Source organism: Aythya fuligula, chromosome 5 (assembly GCF_009819795.1).
Source record: "Aythya fuligula isolate bAytFul2 chromosome 5, bAytFul2.pri, whole genome shotgun sequence".
NCBI lineage: Eukaryota > Metazoa > Chordata > Aves > Anseriformes > Anatidae > Aythya > Aythya fuligula.
The window spans coordinates 5,888,224-5,904,556 of NC_045563.1; the positions used below are offsets into that span (position 1 = coordinate 5,888,224).

Sequence of the window (16,333 nt, forward strand, 5' to 3'; positions counted from 1 at the left end):
CAGCGGGGTGGGGAAGGCGGCCAGCCCTTCGTCTTCGCCTTCGTCTCCACCTCACAGCCCGTGTGCCAGCCCCACCGAGAAGCCGCCCGGTGCAGCCCCCCTCAGGCCGGGGCCATTTCCCCCCCTGGGCAGCCCGGGCGTTCCCGCGCGGCGTCGGCCCTGAGGCGGAGACAAAATGGCGGCGGGGGCTGAGGGGAGGGGGCGCCGCCGCCGTGAGGCCGGGCTTCGGCGCTGCCCGTAGCCGCCTCCTCCTCCTCCTCCATCATCTCCTCCTCCTCCTCCTCCTTCCCCGCCGTCCTCAGCGGCAGCAGCAACCGGGCGGAGGGGCCCCGGCGGCGGGGAGGAGCGTTGGGTCGCGGCCTGTGCTGTTCGCGCTCCCTGTGGAAAGCCGTGGGGCTGGGGTGTGCGTGTGGGGAGCGCTCCACCGTCCTTCCTCCTCCTCCTCCTCCTTCTGCCGCAGGCTCAGCCCCGTTCCCCCTTCTCCCCACCGCCCCGCAAATCCCCTGAGCTGCTCCGAGCCCGGCCCTGAGGTAGGTGCCCGCCTCGCTGAGGCGATCTCCATCACGGCTGCTGAGGCGCAGACAGCGGCCCCCCGGGGACGAGGAGGGGGTGCGGCCATCCCGGGGGGTGCAGCAGCAGCTGGGCCCTTCCCTGGGGCCGGCTCTGTCAGACCGGTGGTGCCCCCCTCCCTCTGTGCCTGGCCCCAGGTAGCCCTGGTCTCTCCGTTGTTAAAAAGCAGCAGAGGGGTGAAATGGGTGGAAATGTGGGCATTTTAGCACGTAGGTTCGCACAGGTGCATCTGGGTTTGCCCAGGCAGGGGCTGTCTGCAGCTTCCCCTGCACCCTCATGCTTGCATTTGTCCGAGCTGTGCTAGCAGGTGGCTTATAACCCTTGCTTAGTCTCGCGTGAAAAGAAGACCACCTAGGTAAGTAGTTTTAAGCCTTACCCGCTTCAGCAGCTTAGCTGACTTGAGAGCTGTACACATGTTCTCTTGTAATCTGCTTGAAATAAAACCAAACCGCACCGATCTGTCATTGGTGTATACGAAGGATGATGATGTTTACCTAGCCAAAAATTCACACCTTCATGTGAATTGCTGCCCGAACTTATGCAAGATTTGTGTTGTCTCACTTTCTTTTATGCAATGTGGATGTAGGGAGGATATCGTGGGGATAGCACGTTAAATGGTTTTATGGTGTTAAAGTCCTTTTATCATCCGTGTTACGATAGCATCTAAGTCACTTAGATCCCTGCCAGTGATGACAAACTGTTGTCGTGAAGGCTGTTTGGGTAACCAGGCAAGTTGTCACAGTCGGGCCAGGCCTGTATGTTAGGAATGTATATTGAAGCCAGGTCCTGTAAACACTTCCTAATGTGTGGAGTCTTGTTGCTAAGGCTTTGCACAGAAATAATGAGACGTGCACGAGTGCCTCTTTGAAGTCCTAACGCGTTACCTGACTTGGGAAGCCAGGAGGATAGCTGACAGTATCATTTCCATATTTCTTTGACTTGTCATTTATAAATAAACTCACTTCTTTTTATGGCTCTTAGGTTTTGGAGTAGAACCATATTGTTTATATGCATAGATTTTGTCTCGCACAAAGATGTCTATTGTTTACACAGAAACTGTGAGAGGAATGTGTTGTTAACATTTTGTTAGCAATATAAAGTGACAAACACAAATGCAAGCTAAAACGTGAACCAAAAACAGACCTTTTTAGAGCAGAAAATCACAGCTGCCAGAAAACTGTTTTTAAGGGAAAACTATGCACCTTTTGGTTCTACATTTCTTTAAACTCATCTTCTGTCCTTTACAGACACATAAATCTACTGTGTTTAACTTTCAGAGCAACTTTGTTTCATGCATACATAGCTCTTTAAGCAGTGTTTCTTTTTATAGACAAGCTTGTCTGAATTATATTTTTTTAATTACATTTTAAAATTGTTTTTAATTGGGTGTGTCCTTGTTACATTTTCAAATTCTTGAATTGGCTGCGATGAATTCCCCTCTCCATTGTCAACATGTGTCTTTTCCATTATGACTGACTACTGCCTTCTCCTTCCCTTAAAAACAAAAACATACAATGGCTTGAAATAGGAAGACAAAAAAAATCTTTATGGTTTCAGTATTTCATGTTCTATGTTTACAAATTCCGTTTTTTAATTTTTAAAATTAAAATCCACTGTGTTCATGGAGAGTAGTTAACAAGCCTGTAGGGTCCTGCTTTTCATTGCGGTGTGCGTTGACTTGGTGTACCCTGAAAGCAAATTTCCATTTGTGATGATGCCTATCAATGGCCTTTAAGATATCTCATTGGCGTTGTTTCTAGCTTAGACCTGTGATAATCAGTATCTGTTTAAATGTGAGGAGTAAAATGTGCTCAAAAGCACCTGAAAGTATTTGGTTTTGTAGAGCAAAGAAATCAACGGTGGCTGGAAACTGCATGGCAGTAGAGTTCATTTTTACTATATCAGCAGTGATAGCTAAGGGGTGTTCATGAGATAATACAGGTCCAGTAGAAGGAAGTCAGAATTTCAGTACTTGGGCAACAAAATTCAGCATCTCTTTTTAAAGTAGTAATATTTATGAAACTATTTTGCATTGCATTCCTTGTGCTGTAAGACAAATACCTGTGTCTTACCTGGAATAGTCATACCTGTCATTCATGGATTTTTGCTTTTGAGACCAGTAACATAAAATTATATTTGAATACTGTAGTTACGTTTTTGCATTCATTACTTCTACATTGCCTGACGCCCTCTAAATGAGTATTCATGTCTGATTTTTGTTTGATGATTCACTGTAAAGGTTTACAGGAATGTTTTTTCCTTTTTTTCAGCTTTCTCCGTTGACATAAAGAAGATGTTGATGTGCCAATTCTGCTACAACTCACAAGTATTGTGTTTTGTTTTGGTTTGGTTTGTTTTTTTTTGTATGTTTTAGGATACGGAAAGTGAACTGTTTGTTGTCGCTGTCTCATGTGGTGCTTTGCATGCTGAGATCCTGTTCTGTGACTAGGCTGTGTAGGGAGGACATTTTACACAGGCAGATAGGACAAGAGGGAATGATTTTAACCAGAAAGAGGGGAGATTTAGATTGGATGTTAGGTAGAAATTCTTTACTCAGAGGGTGGTGAAGCCCTGGCACAGGCTGCCAGGAATTGTTCCAACCCAAGCTGGATGGGGTTTTGGCCAGCCTGGTCTAGTGGGAGGTGTCCCTGCCGTGGCACAGGGTTGGACCCAGATGGGCTTTAAGGTCCTTACCAACCCAAGCCGTTCTGTGATGATTCTATGACACTAAAAATGCTGATGGGTAAAAACAACTTTTTTTTAATTCTTTATTTATAAAATAATCTTTTTTTCTATCTTAGGTGTTTGCTTAGTAGCTGTATTCCGGTAGCAGATTCTATGGATGCTTTAAGATATGTTTACTAACACTAACATATTAGAATTCCACTACAATCTGGTAAATGAAAATAGGACACACAAAAAAAATCCCTGGTTAAGTTTTGAGTTCCAGATTTGGTAATATTTCCTTCTTTTTCTTTCTGTTCTTTTACAGGAAAAATGATATTCATCCAGCATTCCTGAGTAATAAGAATGGGTCCAGATGTACCTCTGCTGAATGATTACAAGCAGGAGTTCTTTTTGAAGCGCTTTCCACAGACTGTGCTGGGAGGTCCCCGGTTTAAATTAGGCTATTGTGCCCCTCCTTACATATATGTGAATCAGATTATTCTTTTCTTGATGCCATGGGTTTTGGGAGGAGTAGGAACACTTCTGTACCAGTTAGACATTATGAAAGACTATTACACTGCAGCACTTTCAGGAGGACTGATGTTTGTTACTGCACTTATCCTTCAGATGGCAAATATATATGCAAAACAGAAAACAGTGACAGTAGAAAGAATGCAAATTCAGAATACACTAACAGATGAAGATGAGTTTGAATTTTCCAGCTGTGTAGGTTCAGAGACAGTAAAATTTATTATTCCTGGCAAGAAGTATATAATCAACACCGTGTTTCATTCGTTTCTGGCAGGGGTATTGTGTGGGCTGGGAACTTGGTATCTGCTACCAAACAGAATAACCTTGCTGTATAGCAACATTGGAGGAACTGTTACGATCTTTGTATTTGGATGGGTGACTGTATGTATAGCCGAGTATTCGCTAATCATAAACACAGCTACCGAAACAGCTACTTTCCAGCCACTGGATACTTACGAAATCACTGCTCTGATGAGACCTTTCTACATTTTTGTCTTCATTGCAGTGGATCTTGCACACAGGTAAAGCTAATGCAGCATTTTGCTAATTAAAGTAATGGTTATTGTGTATATATTTTAATAAGAAAGATGAAATTTGAGGTTTTAATCAGCTGTAGGAAGTCCAAATGAAGCTAGAAGAACACATAGCAGACAATGATGTCTGCACTGTGCTTAAAAAGTTGTTCTTAATTTTTTTTAGTGTTCCATATAAATTCAGAAGCCCCCGAGAGAGCCCCTGAGAGGCTTCTAAGTTAGGGACAGCTAAAATTGTCTTCTACAGAGTTGATTTTGGTATTTTTGTACGAGAGCATTTGCGTCAACATCCTTTTGAAGAATATGTTCTCAAAAATATGTTCCTGATCTGGAACTGTAAATTTAAACACTGCAAACTTCAGGAGTACCAGATTTATATCCAAATTTTGTCCTGCAATGTTTTCTAATTTAGTCTGTGCAAAGTCACTGCAGAGTGTTATAAATTACAGGCCAAAATACCAGGAATTTGGCTTTTACTGAGTGGATAAACCACTGTGAACCTTGCTGTGTGTTTGTTATGTGGATTTTGAACTTGGATTTTTAAATGCTTTAGTAATAAGGAAGAACTGCATCATTGTGCAAATGGGAGACTGTTTTATATTTCATCTTTTCAGATGAATGTCTTAGCTGAAACATTTGTAGAATCTCTTAAAGCAAGATGCTTTTAGTTTTACTTTATGCATTCTTTTTCCTTGTCAGGTGATACTAATATCACTTTGTCACATGTATGTATTTTGTAGTTGGGTTGTATCAAATGCATTTAAAAAAGCATGTTTGATTTTACCACTTTTGCACTTGGAGATATCTTCGCTTTTGATTTACCCTAGCTGCTTCTTCAGTTACAATATGGTAATTACACACATGGTCTTGGACACCAAATTCTTCTATCTAAATTCGGGAGGAGAAAAACCTTTAAATTCCTGACCAAATTCTTTTGAGACTTCCTTATTTATTTACTAAGAAGTAGAGAGAAGTCATGGATCTTAGCAGTCCACCATTAAGTAAATGAGCTTGCTGATGAACTATGTATGGCTTAGGATGTATGCAGACTTCTAATATTGATTTGTATATTTTTTTACAGAAAGATTTAAAAGCTTTTATGTACAAAATTACATTTTACGTTCCTAAAGAGAGTAGATACCTTGATGTGCAGGCAACGTGCCAATTCTTTCAGTGTTAAATCTTGCATCTTGGATCTTGGACTTGCATAAAAGTTTTGTTTTTGTAGTTTTGAGATGATACTTAACTTTTATTTTGGTAAAATGGTTGAGGTTTTAGAGCTTCTAGACTTCCTTTTGTACAAGTATTTCTAAGTTTATAGTCACAATAGTATAAAAATAACTAGGATACTTAGAACATTTGGCTCATCTGTGTAATTTGAAAGCTTCCAAACTTGTTAATAAAAAAAAAAAGCCAATGTTCCAGTGTTCTAGCTGATGCATTACTGCCCAAAACATAAATTTGTCCTTATGTTTCCTTTTAAAAAAAATAGCAGTTGAGGTTTTGTAGATTGAATGTGTACTGTTTATAATTCTGGATTTACTGTACTAGTTAAACAAAAAGCCTTCCCACACATCAGCTATGTTTTCCTTCACAGAAGTCAAATGCATTTCTTCTTTCCAGGTTTGCTGTCAACGCACCCATTATAGAGCAGACAAACCAGATTTTGCACATCGTATTTCTTTTTCTGCCGTTCTTGTGGGCAATGGGAATTCTGCCCCCGCTTGACGCACTTTTTCTGTGGGGAATGGAACAACTGTTGGAGTTTGGACTAGGAGGTTCACCTATGTCAAGTAACACAAAGTAAATTTTGTTTATATAATGGTAAAATATAGCAATATTGTTGATAACCTTTTTCTTTTCAAGCAAATCTTTTTTATTTTCTCCTTCACAGGTTATTAGTAATGTTTCTCATTTCTGCTGGAACAGCAATAGCATCGTATTTCATTCCCAGCACTCTCGGTGTGATCCTCTTCATGACTGGATTTGGGTTCATACTGAGTCTTAACCTAAGCGAGATTGGTTTTGCCTTCAAACACACCATGATCAGCCATTTAGCCTCCAGAAAATCTAAACATATGCGCAGTGGTCTTAGAATACAGTTTGGGTGGAGGGAATTTATTTTTTATTTGACTGTATTGACACTCGCTCTCATAGAAGCTGGCCTGCTGCATCAATTTGCAGGCTTTTCATCATTTTCCAAAGCCAGTCCTCAGGCTATAGCAAGTTATATCCTGATTGTATTACTTGTAATTATGTGGATTCTTAGAGAGATTCAGGGAGTGTACTTGTTTGGAACCTTCCGAAACCCCTTTTATCCAAAGGATATCAGGACTGTGACTGTGTTCATGGAGAAGCAAAGAAGGCTAATGAAAGTTGGTGTTGTCAGGAGGATTTTACTAACACTAGGTAGGAATACACGCTATCTGTTGTTTGTTAGATGATGTTTTAGGGAGATTGAAACAACGCTAGAATTACTGTATGTGCAAGACTCTGTGAATGAACTAAGAAAAAACAAGTAGCTGAAAATATTGGTTCATGTTTTGCTTGATTATGCATTGAGGTAATTAATATTGGTTCAGAATATTTGAAAGTGGTAACTGATTTTTTTTTAAGAGGTACATGTAAGAAGATGAACTTTTCAAAACTCCAGCTCAGAAAGCAAGGCCTTTTAAAGGATTTTGTTTACATCAGTATCCACTTTTGAAAAAAATGTCTCTAATAGATTTTAACAAAAATACTTGGTAAACAAAATGAACTGGGAGTCTTCAAGCTGACTGTACTTGTTAGTTAAAGGGAACAGTCCCCTTGCTGGTGGAGATTGGGACAAATCTGTGTACTTTGGAGGAGCCAAAATTAGACTTAAATTAATTTAATTTCATAAAAAAGTGTCATTTTGGGGAAGTGGATTGATGAGCACTATTCAGTGTTTATTTTTACTTGTTAATATGAGTATTCCCATTATCCTTAGGGAAATGAGCAAAGTAATAAGTAAAAACTAAGCATTCACATAAATGGTTGCAATCTCAGGCCAGTAGTGCAAATACATTGTTTGATATCCTGGAAGTGTAACACAAAGAGGAGTTTGTAATAATGAAGGGAGGAGTTCTCTTTTTACACTAAGATTTCCATTCTGCAATAAGACTTTACCTCTGTAAACTTGAATTGTGTTTTTGAAAGGAAATCAGTTACTCTTTTGTTTCAATTACAGTGTCTCCATTTGCTATGATAGCATTCCTGTCACTAGACCGTTCGCTACAAAATCTCCATTCTGTGTCTGTTTGCATTGGATTCACAAGAATATTTAGGATGGTAATTCAAAATTTAATTACATTAGCCTAAGCAATTCTCTTCTATGTGGTTTAAGTATTAAAATGACTTGGAAGAAATATTCCAGGTCAGGAAAGCAGAGAAAAGATAAAGAGATTTTTAAATGTATGTCTAACGTATCTCCATTTTAGGTATGGCAGAACACAGAGAATGCCCTGCTGGACATAGTGGTTGTGTCAGTGGCACAAATGCTGGTGCTCAGTCCAGACCTCTGGTGGAACAGGAGCCTTGATACAGGAATCAGACTCTTGCTGGTAATTGCCATAATTATCATTATCAATGATAATCATGCTTCATTTTCTCAAAATTATTCTAGATAAGGCAGCTTTAGCAGTGCTGAATGTGTTCTGATACAGAGGATAAATAAGCACGTGCTTGTTGTATATGTGCCTTGCAGGTTGGCATCCTACGGGATCGACTGCTTCAGTTTGTCTCCAAGCTGCAGTTCGCCATCGCCATTCTTCTGACATCGTGGACAGAGAAAAAACAACGTCGCAAATCTACCGCCACCTTAATCACTCTGAATGTGGTTTTCTTCCCAATCCTGCTGATCTTCATCGCCCTCTCTGCGCTCCTTTCTTCTCCGCTGCTGCCACTCTTCACGCTACCAGTATTTTTGATTGGCTTTCCTAGGCCTATCCGAAGCTGGCCAGGACCGGTGGGCGCTACAGCATGTGTTTGCTCCGATACAGTGTACTACCAGCAGATGGTTCCAAGTCTGGCTGTTGCTCTGCAGTCTGCATTAGCAGCCGGTAGCCTAGGTAGGTGTGCTAGCAGCACTGTGATGGAATGTATATAAATATTTTGAGAAATGTGATTTTGCTGGGGAATATGAGAAGCAGCATCTGATTGAAACCATATTTCAAATGCGTAGGTTAAATCTGATATTCAGCGATTGTTCATTTGAAGAAAAAGTGATTACTTCTCATACCTCTCTGCTTCATATGCTCTTGTAAGAAAACAATTCTTTGTTGCCTTTGAAATAAGCAGAAACAAAACTGCGATGAAACAGTATCAATCCTAATCTTTCTATACTGAACAAGAAAGGTGCTATGGATTTATCTCACCTAATTAGAGGCAAGTGTATTGAGGAGTTCTCTTAACAGTGAAGAGAAGGTGGTTTCAAACTGCTCTTTGAGCTTATGTATGCACTTTTGTTTTCATCAGTTCCATTGTTCAAGGTGATTTTGTTAATTTTGATACATGAATTAGGTAGGATGGATATGGACTAGATGTTTGTAGAATATGTTGTAGACTAAACTAGCTGTGCACAGCTGAGACCAGAAACAGTTGATGAGACAGTGTCATATCTCATGCAGGCAGTCAGGGTGAGGTTGTAACATTTCTGGTCATAAAGCCTGTGAAAGACATCAAGATGGGTATTTCACAGATTTATATAAACAGAAGTGAGGAAATGCTGATTTTTCCCCCAGCTCGAGACAGGATAACTGTTAAAATAGCAAGCTCGTTTTCTAGGGAAACAGTCTTTGTATAACATAAATAATCGTTGCACTTTGACAAGAGGTAAACATTTACATAAGCCTCTTAGAAAATGGCTTGCAACTGGAAATGGCTTGGACTGATATTTAAAGAGAGTGGAAGTTAACCTTAATCACTCTTTCCTGAAGAATGTATGCAAGTGCTTTACTAGGAAATATTGCTGCAGTTTTAGTACAAGTGGAAAGGTATTAAAAACTAGTAAGTTTTTTTTTTTCTCTGAAGTATAGAGAGATGCTTCACTGTCTACTCGATCAGCCTCTGTGTGTGTTTTTCTATTTCCCCATTGCCATTATGGCTGTGGTGACCTCAGATTCAATAATTTAAAACACCAGTCTTGATGGTAAAAATGTCCTCTCTTTAATGGGAAAATCTGTGAATGAACATCTTCGAGCAAGAAAAAATGCTGTGTTCTCAACTGAGTTAAAATTTGAAGACGTACCACTTTGTGTGTCTCTATTTTAATTTAAATTCATACTTTTTTCTATGTTAAGGAGTTTTAGTAGCTTTAACAGCTACCAAGAAGAATATTAAAATCTTTGCAAAATGTTAGCAAGAAAATGCACTTCATTAGCTCACTGGGATAGAAAAGGTTACTTAAATTTTAACTAGAGATTAATGGTTGGTTTCACTAATTCCATTTTACAACATTCTAAAACTGAAATTCTCCCTGCAAGTGAGTGATCACTTGGATGTGAAAGAGAGCAGAAGCAAGTTGTAAACTGGCACTAAAGGTACCTTGTGCTAAGAACAGCACCATTGTGTTGGAGGAGCTGACAGTAGGCTGTAACTTAAATAGATCATTATCCACCAGTTGCTCAGAAGTTTGGCATTGCCTTTTCTACTGAAATAGGTAGAAGAGAAAAACAATACTATGGTTGTGTGTTTTTTTTTTTATTATTATTTTTTGTTTTTTGTTTTTTTTGACATAAGTAATTTAATTTTTACAGTGAGAGCTGGATTGTGGGATATTTTTTTTTAATACTAATCAATTTGAACTGTGGCCTGAACTGTTCAGGTCTTAATTTTCAAATTTCAGTTGTTCTTGCGTGGCTGCATTTTTAGTGATGTCAGACTCAAGAAAGTGTGATGGAATTTATTTATTTACTTATGGGGGTACTTCAGAAAGACCACAGGTGATTCCCATTGTATCTGTTGCTGGCATTCAATGTGTATGATACTGGCTCACATATCTTTAAAGAGAAGCCCTTAGAAATAGGTGTTCCTGAAAATGTAGGTCTTCATTTCTCTGCTTCTATTTATGGATCTGTAAAATGGGTACAACACCATGTCATTGGTAATCTGACAGTTCTGTAGCACTCTGGATTTTGCATCCTGGGGGATATTTCTAATCACTCCAGAATGCAGGCAAATTAATTTAGGAACTGGTAGTGTAGGTACCAACTTGTGTTGACTTAGATTTTTATTTCCCCCATGACAAGTAAACTCTGTACTCCACAGTAAGCAGGGCCATCAAGGTACCCATGTACTAGCTCATGATTCTTTCCTGTATTCAGCATTCAGAAGAATTTCAGATCTCCAAGTGACCCCCGTGGGAGCTGTGCACTTGGAAATGCAGCCAAAGACGATCGTTAATCGTGACGGTCACATCCACAAAGGGAACTGAGGGTGGGGTTGCTTAACCCTGGTCCAGGATGAAAACTGTTGTCCTGTGGTTCTTTAATGGTTCCACGCTTTTCCACAGCATTTTCAAAGATAGCACCACAATTTCAACATGTATCTTTGCAGCTAATTCCTTTAAGATTCTAGGGTATTAATTAGTCAGTTTTAATTATTTTTTTATGTTGAATGTTTTGTGTACACAGACCAATTTCTTAGCTGGCGTGTGGAAAAGGCTTTTGTTGATATAATGCTACAGTTATACCACAGCTTCTGTGTATTTTTTGTTGTTTTTTTCTTGTCTAGGTCTCTTTCTACCTGGATCACATTACCTGTGCCGTTTTCAGGATAGATTGATGTGGATATTGGTGCTAGAAAAAGGCTTCACTTATTGTGGTGTTAACATTAAGGTAAGTGCATGCTGAGGATTAACTCACTGTATAAGTAACTTACTGGTTACTTATGCAATGTCATTAATTTACCTGACATTACAGTCAATTTTTTTTATGTTAAGTGTTATTTCTATATTAACTGGTCTTAGAGCTGACGTGCTTAGCAGTTGTGAAATTATTTATCATCTACCTTGTAACGTAACATTTTTAGTAAGCTCGTTAATACAGATCTTCATGAGGCGAAGTTGTTGGCTTTTTTCCTAAGATTCTTATCTGTGCCTAGCAGCGTAGTGACTGCTTTGGGGTTATCATTATGTCTGGTTAGATTTGTTGGTAACTCACTTCTGGAAATGCTGATAATGGAGCATGTCTTCATTTGTGGAGAAAAACGCTGCAAGAAAACAGAACTTGCTAGTATTTAAGCATAGGTACTGGTGAAGACTAAACCCAAATTGTTCTCATTTGTGCCTTAGGGGCTAGAATTGCAGGAAACATCCTGTCATGCTGCTGAAGCTCACAAAGTTGATGAGATTTTTGAAATGGCCTTCGAACAACAGGAGCACACAAAGATTCTCTCTCTTAACAACCATTTTGGACACATTTTGACTCCTTGTACTGTTTTACCTGTGAGACTGTATTCTGACGCCAGAAATGTGTTATCTGGAATAATCGACTCCCATGAGAATTTGAAGCACCTGAAAGATGATTTCATTAAAGTGCTTGTATGGATGCTTGTCCAGTATTGTTATAAGAAATCAAAAATACGGGACAACCTGGGCAGTGCGGACAAGAACAAAAAAAGATCATTTCCAGAAAATCAGCACAGCAGTGCAGCAGGAACACCCAGGCCTCTGAGGGATGAAGATAGCTTTACTGTTGATACAATTGAGGACTGGACTGATGATAGTGACATTTTTGATCTCGAACCCAGGGGCAAAATGAGAGACAGAAAAGAACCTGGACGTTTGGGAATGACACCAAAAGCACATCTCTCTATTCCAGGATCTGTGGAAACACAGGGCCAAGATGTCCTACAGGAAATGTCACCAGATGATAAGTTACACAGGGCTGTTGTCCTTGGGCTCCCTGCTGTAGACAAAGGAAAACAGGAAGAAATTTTACCTCAGGTTGAGTTCAGTTGCTCGTACTCAGAGCTGTTGAGCATCCCTGAGGAATGGCGAACGGCCCCGGTGCCTACTTCGAAAGTCAATGAAATGCGGCAGAGGTTTCCAGAAGAGTGGTACCATTTCATTTTGAGTCAGCTGGACTTTTTTCATCTGACAGAAAAGCCTTCCAATTTACTTGAAGACCTCATGAAAGATGAAGCTTTGAAAGATTTGTATGTCCATGGTGTGTTGTCGTGTTGCTTTGGTCTGTTTGGACTGGATAACACTGTGCCAGCCCCGAGCCATGTGTTCAGAGCATACACCGGTGGCATCCCATGGTCTGTTGGGTTGGACTGGCTAACGGGCAAACCAGAGCTGTTCCAGCTTGCCCTGAAAGCATTCAGGTAAACAGACTCACAGATCTGAACAGTGATACAGGAGTACTGGGCTTTGAAAGTATCAGTTTGCTAAGAGTAGTTCATTTTAAAACCATAATATTTAAATAAATTTGTAGCTTCTTTCTACATGAATATTGCCTGTAACCCTGAGCCGTGAAGCCTGTGATGTCCTTCCGTAGTCCCTTCCCCACTGCAGCTGCCTCCAATACTGGAAATCTGCCTTCTGAAGTGGGGAAAAACACAAAATCTAATAGAATTGCGATGGAGTTCAATGTTTGGCACTTTCCATTATCAGGCAGAGGGAACAGTGTTTGAAGTGAAGGAAAGATGTTTCAGCAAATGTGTTTCACGTCTAGGTTAGCTAAAAGTTGTGCCTACTAACTTCCAGTTCGTCTGCTGACAAGTGGTAACTTAGCAAGTTGGCACTGCTGAGAGGCTTTCTTCCTCCTGTCTTTGCAGCAGTGCTTACTGTAGGTCTTTCTGTACGTTTCAGATACACTTTTAAACTGATGGTTGACAAAGCAAGCCTGGGGCCAGTTGAGAACTTCAAAGAACTAGTTAACTATCTGGAAGAATACGAAAATGATTGGTACATCGGGCTGGTATCGGATCTTGAGTGGCAGCAAGCAGTTCTTCAGGAAAAGCCATACCTTTTTTCGCTGGGACATGATCCAAATATGGTAAGAAGAAAAATTACTGATTAGCAATGTCAAGGTTTGGTTTCCTTCCCACTGTTTTTTTGTTTTTCCTCCCCCCATTGTTGTGTTCCAAAACATGAAGCTGTGCTACCAAATTTGTGTTTGTACTAAACAGAAACTGACATCACTGTTGTTGGAAATAACAAGGCATTGTTCTTCAGATGCAGTAAAATTTGCTGATTGTGTTCCAAGATGGAAGAATTGAATCAGGGAGACCAGTTTATACAGCTTGCTACTTCAGAGGGCCGGTGTTCGTAGCATGTGAAGTCCCAAAGCTGCTTGTAGTGCTTTGTAACTAAAGCATTGTGTGTCTTTTTTCAGCATGTACTGAACGTTTTGATCTGTTTATTTTTGAAGGGAATTTACACTGGGCGAGTCCTCACTCTCCAGGAGTTGTTAGTACAAGTGGGAAAACTGAACAATGAAGCTATCCGGGGTCAGTGGGCAAATTTGTCCTGGGAGCTGCTGTATGCTACGAATGATGATGAAGAGCGCTACAGCATCCAGGCACACCCAGTTCTTCTGAGAAACCTTACTGTGCAAGCTGCAGACCCACCTCTTGGCTACCCCGTTTATTCATCCGAGCTTCTGCATCTGCCTTTGTTCTAGGCTCTCTGTAGCACTTTGTAGTAGTATTATTGTTTTGTATTTTCCATCTGTGTGTTGGAAAACATGCTCATGCTACATTTATACGCTAGAAGAGTTTACTCTCGTAATGGCGTTGGGTGGCAGTGCCAAGCCAGCGTCCACAATTTGCACAGAAATGGTGCTAGCCAGAACCTTCGGCAGGCAGGACATTGCGAGTGGTTTTCTTGCTGCTGGAACATTTGAGACACCATTGCCTGTGTGGCTGACGAGCCAGGAAATGCTGAAATTCTCTTCTCTAGGTTAGAGGAGAGCAGCATGATTCTGATCATTAACTATTTTTGGTGCATTCTGTTTTTGTTTTTTTCTTTTTAATAGTTGGACAGGTGACTTGCGCTGCCAAGTTACAGCTCATTGTAGAACCGTCAACCACAGAGTTGGTAACCAAAGTGTATATATGACTATTTATATGAATTTTTTTATTCTGGCCATTTTATATGGGACTGAGTTCAGTTTTAGCATTTGTTATAATATATATGACTTTAGGTGATCCTCGTTAGCTCTAGTAACTTATCAGTTATATGCTTTAGCAAGAAGTTGGGAGGATTTTTACCAAGTGCTTGTTCTGGGGTCAAAGACAATTTGTATAAAACAGTGTGCGGCCTGACACATTGATAACCCCTGTGACCTACTGATGAACGTGAACATGTCTAATTAGGGGGAAGAAGGAATTTAAGTCCAAATGGATTGATTTTATTTCCTTCCTCCAGTATCCATATATATTAATATATATACAAGTTGTTGTGTGTAACCCGTGTCCATACCACTAACCAGTCTTCCACGAAAACAGCTTGATGATTGAGGGTGGAGGGGTGGGAGGAGAGGAACCCAGCTGTCTTTGAGAGAACTTTTATTTTTTTAACCTTTGCAAAGGTTAGAACAGAGTTTGGCAGTTGGTTTGCAGTGTTACAGGTCTCCTTGAAAACAGGTTTGGGTCATCTCTCCAGCGATGTGTTTCTCCTGGTCACTCCCACCCGCCATTAGCACGTGAGTGTACTTTCTCTGTAGGTCAGTAGTTACTGTGTAGTTACTGCCGGTGTATGCGCAGCAGGATGTAAATAATTGTCTGTCTTAAACTAGGATCAATTTCACAGAGATCTGCTCTGTAATAGTTTTGGTATTGGTTTATAAAACCCAGTCCTGTTTAATTGGAGCATGTTTATTACTTCTACACCTCACCTTTTAAGACCTTTTGCTATTGGATAAAATTTGTCACAGGACTGTGTGCTACATGCCAAGCTGTTAACCGATTGTTTTGATTGGTGCCCATAAATTACTTTAAAGAAATATGCCAACCTTGGAATGGAATTCAGAAGTGGTAACGAAACAAACTTCAGACCCCAGGGTAGAGCCCTCTAACAGCACATAAAAATTCACACAGAGTATTAGTGGAATCAGCTTTTAGAAAGTGATTGGTGTGCAGGAGCATAAATAGCCGAGTGCTGATAACCTGAAAAAATCCTTGGTTGGCCACGAACTGTATCCGGAAATGCAGAATTGTGGAAACAGATCTGGAAGGGGCTTTCAGAGAGCTCATGCTTCAGCTCGCTGTCAAAAGGAACTACTCCTGGCAAATGTATAATTCAACTTAAAATTTAGTATCAAGTATAGCATGAGTTTATCAAGTAGTTCACTACAGTTCTTTGCTGTTCTTGCAACAGTTGGAGAGGGTTTGTCTTTTTTTTTTTCCCCCTAAAATTAATTTAAACCTCCCTGCCTTGTTGTACACCTCCTACTGACTTTGTCCTCTGTGTGGTTACAGAAGTTTTAATTACTTTTTTTTTCAGCAGCAGCAGCAGTCTTTTATTTGATGGTTATAATTTCTGCCCTCATTTTTTGTCTTCTGTAAACCGAATAAACTAGTTGAGAACTGAGACTGAAGAGAGCTGTGATCATTTTCTCTTGCTGTCCTCCGGTTCCTTCCATCTGGTACCCAGCCTTTCACAAAGCGGTGCTGGTAACTGGCCCTGGTATTCCAGCCGAGATCTCGATTGGTACCAGATGGAGGAATAGAATTACTTACGTGCAGAATTCCTGTTTATGGACAGGAATATAGAGCTAGGCTCTAATGCATTGTAACATCCTGTCCCCTGCTATTGCAGGCAGCGTGTTCTGCAGCCCCTTATTCAGTAGTACACTGAGCCAATTCACACATTTCAGGCTGTTTTGCAACAGTATGACCCTGATTCATGTTATGATTTTCTAACCCTCTTCAGATTCGTTTTTGGCAGAACTACAAGTTACAGCCTCTTGTTCTGTACCAAATTTATGCAACTGCCTGCCTCTGTTAAGTGTGTTATTTTGTGTGCACGTTCCTCGAACTGTCCCGTTTGTTTTGGAGCATTT

General features: G+C 40.4%; 1 protein-coding gene across 1 annotated transcript; it reads left to right on the forward strand.

Annotated features, from left to right (window-relative positions):
- The first annotated feature begins 335 nt into the window (after positions 1-335).
- Positions 336-15,863, forward strand: PCNX4 (pecanex 4). The gene is made up of 12 exons (XM_032188632.1): positions 336-530; positions 2,841-2,896; positions 3,563-4,289; positions 5,925-6,104; positions 6,196-6,710; positions 7,513-7,613; positions 7,763-7,885; positions 8,029-8,392; positions 11,055-11,158; positions 11,614-12,650; positions 13,138-13,324; positions 13,700-15,863. The coding sequence occupies exons 3-12, from the start codon at positions 3,601-3,603 to the stop codon at positions 13,949-13,951; spliced, it is 3,552 nt and encodes a 1,183-aa protein (XP_032044523.1). The 5' UTR covers positions 336-530; positions 2,841-2,896; positions 3,563-3,600; the 3' UTR covers positions 13,952-15,863.
- The last annotated feature ends 470 nt before the right edge of the window (positions 15,864-16,333 follow it).